At 42.7% G+C, this 9,278-nt stretch overlaps 1 protein-coding gene across 1 annotated transcript; it reads left to right on the top strand.

Moving 5' to 3' along the window:
• The first annotated feature begins 3,146 nt into the window (after nt 1–3,146).
• Nucleotides 3,147–4,115, top strand: LOC112266180 (olfactory receptor 1M1-like). Its single transcript, XM_024443637.1, has one exon. The coding sequence runs from the start codon at nt 3,171–3,173 to the stop codon at nt 4,113–4,115; it is 945 nt and encodes a 314-aa protein (XP_024299405.1). The 5' UTR covers nt 3,147–3,170.
• The last annotated feature ends 5,163 nt before the right edge of the window (nt 4,116–9,278 follow it).

The following is a 9,278-nucleotide window of genomic DNA, read 5'->3' as shown; positions in this document are numbered from 1 at the left end:
GGCAGCCATATTCTTTTGGTATTTTGTGGGTGATTGTTTCCTGTCTCTGTGTTTTGCACCAGTTAGGACTGTTTTGGTTTTTCCACGTTTTCTTGTTTTGTATATGTATATTGTTCACGTTATGATCTTTATTAAAGATGTTCAACCATAACTGTGCTGCATTTTGGTCCTCCTCTCCTTCCCAGGAAGAAAACCGTAACAAGAACAATGTTTTCCATCAGCCACAATGGTGGTCATGACGATAGACGGAATATGAAAATGTATGTCATTTTTGTTTTGTTATTAAAGGTTAATAGATGACGTTATTACGAAAACATTGTAACGTGAAGTTTTCCTAGTATATGTTTGATGTTTACACATTGTACATTGTGTGGAAAATGTCCAAATCAAAGGGACTGTTTTGGTAAAGATGAAATGTTAAGTTAGATGTCTAAAATTGGGTTAGAGTAAAATCTAGACGTTGCCTCATTAACTTGATATGCCCAGAGAACTGCCCTAAAGGCGGTTACGTCCACTTCTGACCCAAGGGTATAAAACCTGTGAGTATAGAATTTACAGAGAAGACTACGTGACCCAAGCTGCAGGCACGGTCTAAAAAGTCAACAAACCCAAAACGCAACGCAAGTTTGAAGACAAAGAAATCCTTTTCTACCCAAGCTACGGATGAGTAGCTGTGTCTAAGCGGGTGAATTCAAGCCGGACCCCCTTTGCGTCCAATCCCAGCGAATCGTGGTATCTAAAAGGTTTCATTCCTATGCTGTGAGCTCTGAGCTACAGAGCTGTCTGTCCTCAGAAGACCCCTTCTATAGCAAGGGTGGGGGAACAGACTCCTAAGCCAAAAGGACACCGACATCGGGAGGATGATCAGAGAGGTGCGCAGGAGAAATGCGTCATTGAGCAGCTAAACGGTCCACGCAGAGAATCCTCGGAGATCATCCCCACGTAATTACATCATTATATTCTGACCCATAAGAGCGGCAGTTTGGGGCAAGGCTAGGGTTAGAATAGCATAGCTGACAAATTCACCCAAATGTATATTTCTCTCGTGTACTTTCTTTTTTCTCTCGTTGAAATCCCCATTTTGGGTAACGCGCCATAGTGTGTTGGCCCGTTATACTAAGTTCTAATCAATAGCCTATAATGTGTTTTGTCTATGTATCTTTTATCATTTTAGCTTTTTAGTAAATAAATATTTGACTAAGATTGGTGTGGTCAAACTCATTGGTGAGACCCGGGTCCGTGCAGATTCACGGGCTATACGACGTCCAGAACGAGATTGGTAGAGGTAACTGGTTAATTAGCAGCTGTTGTAAAATCGATATTCTGATATTCTTTGAGTTAATTTGGGAAAAAGAAACTCAATAAAAACTTGTTTTCCCATGGTGCCCCAGGTTAATGAGTTAATAATTGCTTGATTCAGTTAATCACGCAATTAGAAACTTGTAATCATTCGATGAGCATCATTAACTAATACAATGTCGCGACACCAGGCAGTGATGCAACCCAGGATGTTTTCGATGGTGCAGCTGTAGAACCTTTTGAGTATCTGAGGACCGATGCCAAATCTTTTCGTTCTCCTGAGGGGGAATAGGTTTTGTTGTGCCCTCTTCACGACTGTCTTGGTGTGCTTGGACCATGTTTGTTTGTTGGTGACGTGGACACCAAGGAACTTGAAGCTCTCAACCTGCTCCACTACAGCCCTGTCCATGAGAATGGGGGTGTGCTCGTTCCTCCTTTCACTGTAGTCCACAATCATCTCATTTGTCTTGATCATGTTGAGGGAGAGATTGTTTTCCTGGCACCACAGTCAGGTCTTTGACCTCCTCCCTATAGGCTGTCTCGTCATTGCCTGTGATCAGGCCTACCACTTGTGTCATCGGCAAACTTAATGATGGTGTTGGAGTCGTGCCTGGCCGTGCAATCATGAGTGAACAGGGAATACAGGAGGGGATTGAGCATGCAGCCCTGAGTGGCCCCTGTGTTGAGGATCAGTATGGTGGATGTGTTGTTACCTACTCTTACCACCTGGGGGGCGGCTCGTCAGGAAGTCCAGGATCCAGTTGCAGAAGGAGGTGTTTAGTCCCAGGGTCCTTAACTTATTGATGAGCTTTGAGGGCACTATGAATCACATTCTCACATAGGTGTTCCTTTTGTCCAGGTGTTAAAGGGCAGTATGGAGTGCAATAGAGATTGCATCATCTGTGGATCTGTTGGGGTGGTATGCAAGTTGGAGTGGGTCTAGGGTTTCTGGGATAATGGTGTTGATGTAAGCCATGACCAACCTTTCAAAGCACTTTATGGCTACAGCCGTGTGTGCTACGGGTCGGTAGTCATTTAGGCAGGTTAGGCCAGTCCAACTAGCATGTGTAAAACCTTTAGTGACATCATATTCCAATCATTCAGAAAAGTTTGGTTCAGGAAAACCTGAAAGCCTAGTATTTTCCTTTTTCATTAGGGACATATCCATCCATGTCCCTGCTTTGGACGCAAGGGACATGATTATTATGTAGATATATTATAATCTCAGTTTGATATCAAGGATATGGTTGGTTGTTGGGTCTCTACCCAGGAGGTTCTTAGGTGAACCAACCATGTATAAATATCCCATGCCATCATAGAGAGGATAGCCATTGGATCTCCAGGTGAGCTCATCCAAAGGAAGGATGTAGGTGTCTTAGATGTTCAGATGTAGAACTGCATCATTTCACTGTGTGGTATCATGTATCTCACTGTGTGGCTATACATGCAGTATCCTGATAGCATCAGGATTGTTGATATGAAAATGAGTATGAGTAGTATATGAGTAGTATATTAGAACAGGATCATGATACTTTATGTAAAAATCATGATTCTGTTTGAAGAGATTATCACAATTCAATATAATCAATCATAGCATTATTTTTTGTTTGCTGTGCATTGCTTTCTCATTGTTTTGAGTATATTTAATTCATGAGCACTTTTTTCTGATTTGAAAATTAAGAAACGTAAGAGAATGAAAATTGAGAATGTGCTTAAAGCTTTTGGTGCTTAAATGTTGTAAGTTTGATTTAGAGCAGTTATTCAGTAAAGCAGCGGTCATAATGGTGTAAGAAGTGCATGTTCATAAGTCTGGTTGAATGACACCTATTTTTTCCCTTGTAGCTGTTTGGACCTTCGAGGGACAGTGGAATATGTCCTTGGGAAATGTCTCTGGCAAAATAATACATCAATTTGTCATCGGTGGTTTTGACACACTTGACAGACCTCTGACAGTGGGAATTGTAATTCTGTGTATCTATCTCCTAGTCATGCTTTCTAATTTGGCAAATATATGTTTTATCCTTCATGATAAGCGTTTGCACAAGCCAATGTATCTTCTGATTTGCAACCTTGCTGTAGTTGATATGCTGTACAGCTCCAGTGCCTGTCCAACTATGATTGGTGTGCTGGTAGCTGGTGATAAAGCCATAGCTTATGTGTCATGCTTCATTCAGATGTTTGTTTTCCACCTGGGGGGCGTAATGGAGATGTTTGCTATCTCTGTCATGGCTTTTGATCGTTTGATTGCAATCTCTAATCCACTGAGGTATCAAAGTATCCTCACCAATGTTCGTACTCTGGTTCTGACCGGTGCTCTGTGGTTGGTTGCCTGTGCTTTTGTGGCTGTTATGCCTGCCACTGTGTTATCTCTCCCTTACTGCCACTCAACCCTCAAATACACCTTCTGTGATTATTCTGCGTTAGTGAGAGCCACTTGTGTCAATCCTAGCTACTATTTTAATATGATAACCATTATCACCTTCTTTCTCCTGTTTGGCACTTTCTGTTCTATTTGCCTGTCCTACATATGGATCATATTTGCTATGGTTAAAATGTCCTCCAAGAACGACAAGAGGAAGATGTACAGTACTTGCTTCAGTCACTTGATAGTGGTAGTGTGTTATTACGTTCCTTTATTTGTACGTATAGTCTTGACCAGGCTAGGTGTGGTGCTGACCTTGGAAGAGCGTCATGGCTTGATGATCGGGGCTATTCTCGGGCCCTCTCTTGTAAATCCGTTTGTATACTGTTTTAGAACCAAGGAGATCAAAAACAAAATGTTGAAGATGTTTAACAAAGTTGCGCCCACTGAATAAAATAAAAAACGGTTTAATGAAGTCATCTCCTTGTTGTGTAGCCTACTGTGTGAGTGAATGTGTAAAAACATGTCTGTTACCGTGCTCTATAGAAGCATGCTGGCCTGTTTTAATTTCATCTTTATTATGTTCTCTATTGGCAATAGAGGTATAGGTATCAGGTATAAATCAATACAAATCAGGTGTCAAAACCCCTGCTAATATATTAAATTGTAAGAAAAATATAGATATTTTATATAGATAGGATGTGTTAGAGAAACAATACACAAAGTATTCCTACAAATCTGTGCTCTAGAACAATATGGACACTGTGCTCTAAAAACAATAAGAACACAACCAAAAGGAGACCTATGACCCAAAGCCACTATTTCACCAACATTATCAGTAATGAGGGAATAACACTGCATTTTAACTCCACATGAAAAGTAGGAACATGTATCCTCTGGACTGGAACAGTATCAGCCCCTTAATTTGCTTTGATGTTTGAATCAGCCTTCTGTCAAGTGGCCTAACGCTGATGCATGGTATTGCGACATCTGTCTCTTCAGATAACACTCAAAATCGTCAACACATCATTAACCTAGCTTAATTAGCTGTGCAACACCTGAGCAGTGCTACAGTGCTAGCCAACACATCATTAACCTAGCTTAATTAGCTGTGCAACACCTGAGCAGTGCTACAGTGCTACCGTGCTAGCCAACACATCTGTGGTTTCATTTCAGACTAACTAGCACAACTGAATGATGGATGCAACAGTGCACACTTATTTTGTAGTATACTTTATAAAGAGTAAATCAATTGCACATAGGGTTTAGTTTACTCAAAGTAGACCATACAAATAGATTGTGTGATGTCTTAGATTTTCCCTGAGAATGTTTTTTTACAATATCATATGAGAATGGTGTTGTTTTTCTCACAATAAATGACCAGTTTGATTTTGTTCATCACAATACATCTAAGTCATTTAGCAGACACATCGTCCAGAATGACTGGCTAAGATGTAAATCCTCCCTGTCTAGGCCTAGTCCCTGCACCTGGACTGATTCAAGGACTCATTAGTCAGTTAATATTCTATTATCTCATGTGTAATTGAAATCTCAGGACACTTTAATGACACGGGGCTGCTTAATTATTTATTTTGGAATGAATTGATGCATATAGTGTCAGCATGATATCTTTTGAGACATACATTTGAAAATAAAGCAGGACTGTTCTTTCTGACCCGCAAACAACTTCATGGTCATGATTATAACCACAATATCACATGCAAAGTAAAGAACAAAATCCCGCCTTGATGTGGTCACGATGAAGATGTCTTAATCTGGTTGTAATTTGGTTACCTGAAGTCACATGTCAATGTTTATCTGAAAATAATGTAATTGTAACGTTGCATCCCTATTTTGTCCATGGGAGCTGACTGCAGCACCAGTGTTTTTGCTGGGTTTCACACTCATATAGTTGGACGTTAGTTGTCAATGTAAAATTAGTGTTACTCATTAAGATTGGTTCTCTTTCAATTATTCGTTACATGGGGGTTTGCTAGGACCGCCTACTCTCTTGAAGCACCTATCAAAAGCGTCTGTTGGAAACAGACAGAGTGGCGAATGAGGTGAGACCCTCACTTCCATAAAAATAACCATTCTCCCACCCTCTGCTTATTCTCGTTTTCCTCATATCAGCTGAATATCTGTTTGCCTGCTAAACTGCTCACAAGGGAACCATGAAGGATATCATTTCCGAGCGTAGGTGTTCAGACCCTGTTGAGAGGTTGAGTACTAACTGGAAGGTTTTTGTTTTACTGTAGAAATTCCTTTTCAAATTCTCAGTCTCTCTTGGTAGCTATCATCACTGCTAGCAGTTGAGACTCTGTGAGCCCAAGCTAACTTGGCTAGCTTGCTGAAAGGCAACTAACCTCACTAGCAGTGGTGTAAAGTACTTAAGTAAAAGTACTTTAAAGTACTACTTAAAGTTGTTTCCTGGGGTATCTGTACTTGACTTTACTATTTATATTTTTGACAACTTTTACTTATACTTCACTACATTCCTAAAGAAAATCATGTATTTTTTACTCCATTCATTTTCCATGACACCCAAAAGAAGTCGTTACATTTTGAATGCTTAGCAGGATAGGAAAAAGAGAACATGCCTGTCATTCCCCTGCCTCTGATCTGGCGGACTCACTAAACAAAAATGCTTAGTTTGTAAATGATGTGTGAGAGGGAGTGTACCCCTGGCTATCCGTAAAAAAAGAAAATAAAAAAGAAAATCGTGCGGTCTGGTTTGTTTAAAAATATAAGGAATTTGAAATTGAGGTCACTGCTAGCTTGCTAACAACCCACAAGCCTCGCTATAGTGTTATGGCTATAGCATTATATGGTGATCAATATTGCTAGCTGTTAGCCACAAGGCTCCTAACTAGCTAGCTTCGTACACCGTCTACACAAGCTGCTATTTGCTAGACTCCCGCCCAGACAGCCCGATAAAACAACTGCTCCCCGCAGTACCAGCTTTCCTCAGGGAAGCTAAGAGCTTGTCGGAAAAAACCTTCACTAGCAGGATTCTTGCCAAGTGCGTGCCAAACCTGGACTTGCACAATATGGAGGAATCCGGCTTTGGCAAATCAAATCAAAATCAAATTTTATTTGTCACATACACATGGTTAGCAGATGTTAATGCGAGTGTAGCGAAATGCTTGTGCTTCTAGTTCCGACAATGCAGTAATAACGAGCAAGTAATCTAACTAACAATTCCAAAAAAAACTACTGTCATACACAGTGTAAGGGGATAAAGAATATGTACATAAGGATATATGAATGAGTGATGGTACAGAGCAGCATAGGCAAGATACAGTAGATGATATCGAGTACAGTATATACATATGAGATAAGTATGTAAACCAAGTGGCATAGTTAAAGTGGCTAGTGATACATGTATTACATAAGGATGCAGTCGATGATATAGAGTACAGTATCAACGTATGCATATGAGATGAACAATGTAGGGTAAGTAACATTATATAAGGTAGCATTGTTTAAAGTGGCTAGTGATATATTTACATCATTTCCCATCAATTCCCATGATTAAAGTGGCTGGAGTAGAGTCAGTGTCATTGACAGTGTGTTGGCAGTAGCCACTCAATGTTAGTGGTGGCTGTTTAACAGTCTGATGGCCTTGAGATAGAAGCTGTTTTTCAGTCTCTCGGTCCCAGCTTTGATGCACCTGTACTGACCTCGCCTTCTGGATGGCAGCGGGGTGAACAGGCAGTGGCTCGGGTGGTTGATGTCCTTGATGATCTTTATGGCCTTCCTGTAGCATCGGGTGGTGTAGGTGTCCTGGAGGGCAGGTAGTTTGCCCCCGGTGATGCGTTGTGCAGACCTCACTACCCTCTGGAGAGCCTTACGGTTGAGGGCGGTGCAGTTGCCATACCAGGCGGTGATACAGCCCGCCAGGATGCTCTCGATTGTGCATCTGTAGAAGTTTGTGAGTGCTTTTGGTGACAAGCCGAATTTCTTCAGCCTCCTGAGGTTGAAGAGGCGCTGCTGCGCCTTCCTCACGATGCTGTCTGTGTGAGTGGACCAATTCAGTTTGTCTGTGATGTGTATGCCGAGGAACTTAAAACTTGCTACCCTCTCCACTACTGTTCCATCGATGTGGATGGGGGTGTTCCCTCTGCTGTTTCCTGAAGTCCACAATCATCTCCTTAGTTTTGTTGACGTTGAGTGTGAGGTTATTTTCCTGACACCACACTCCGAGGGCCCTCACCTCCTCCCTGTAGGCCGTCTCGTCATTGTTGGTAATCAAGCCTACCACTGTTGTGTCGTCCGCAAACTTGATGATTGAGTTGGAGGCGTGCATGGCCACGCAGTCGTGGGTGAACAGGGAGTACAGGAGAGGGCTCAGAACGCACCCTTGTGGGGCCCCAGTGTTGAGGATCAGCGGGGAGGAGATGTTGTTGCCTACCCTCACCACCTGGGGCGGCCCGTCAGGAAGTCCAGTACCCAGTTGCACAGGGCGGGGTCGAGACCCAGGGTCTCGAGCTTGATGACGAGCTTGGAGGGTACTATGGTGTTGAATGCCGAGCTGTAGTCGATGAACAGCATTCTCACATAGGTATTCCTCTTGTCCAGATGGGTTAGGGCAGTGTGCAGTGTGGTTGAGATTGCATCGTCTGTGGACCTACTTGGGCGGTAAGCAAATTGGAGTGGGTCAAGGGTGTCAGGTAGGGTGGAGGTGATATGGTCCTTGACTAGTCTCTCAAAGCACTTCATGATGACGGATGTGAGTGCTACGGGGCGGTAGTCGTTTAGCTCAGTTACCTTAGCTTTCTTGGGAACAGGAACAATGGTGGCCCTCTTGAAGCATGTGGGAACAGCAGACTGGTATAGGGATTGATTGAATATGTCCGTAAACACACCGGCCAGCTGGTCTGCGCATGCTCTGAGGGCGCGGCTGGGGATGCCGCTTAGCTTGTTTGATAGCCTTGCGGAGGGAATAGCTGCACTGTTTGTATTCAGTCATGTTACCAGACACCTTGCCCTGATTAAAAGCAGTGGTTCGTGCCTTCAGTTTCACACGAATGCTGCCATCAATCCACGGTTTCTGGTTAGGGAATGTTTTAATCGTTGCTATGGGAACGACATCTTCAACGCACGTTCTAATGAACTCGCACACCGTATCAGCGTATTCGTCAATGTTGTTGTCTGAAGCAATACGAAACATCTCCCAGTCCACGTGATGGAAGCAGTCTTGGAGTGTGGAGTCAGCTTGGTCGGACCAGCGTTGAACAGACCTCAGCGTGGGAGCTTCTTGTTTTAGTTTCTGTCTGTAGGCAGGGATCAACAAAATGGAGTCATGGTCAGCTTTTCCGAAAGGGGGGCGGGGCAGGGCCTTATATGCGTCGCGGAAGTTAGAGTAACAATGATCCAAGGTCTTTCCACCCCTGGTTGCGCAATCGATATGCTGATAAAATTTAGGGAGTCTTGTTTTCAGATTAGCCTTGTTAAAATCCCCAGCTACAATGAATGCAGCCTCTGGATAAATCGTTTCCAGTTTGCAGAGAGTTAAATAAAGTTCGTTCAGAGCCATCGATGTGTCTGCTTGGGGGGGGATATATACGGCTGTGATTATAATCGAAGAGAATTCTCTTGGTAGATAATGCGGTCT

Source organism: Oncorhynchus tshawytscha, linkage group LG13 (genome assembly GCF_018296145.1).
Source record: "Oncorhynchus tshawytscha isolate Ot180627B linkage group LG13, Otsh_v2.0, whole genome shotgun sequence".
In the NCBI taxonomy this organism is placed as follows: Eukaryota; Metazoa; Chordata; class Actinopteri; order Salmoniformes; family Salmonidae; genus Oncorhynchus; species Oncorhynchus tshawytscha.
This window is presented reverse-complemented; position numbering and strand designations above follow the sequence as displayed.

What these genes read in the sequence shown, in the direction of transcription:
- LOC112266180 (XM_024443637.1), top strand. Translation starts at nt 3,171, where the DNA reads ATGTCCTTGGGAAATGTCTCTGGCAAAATAATACATCAATTTGTCATC.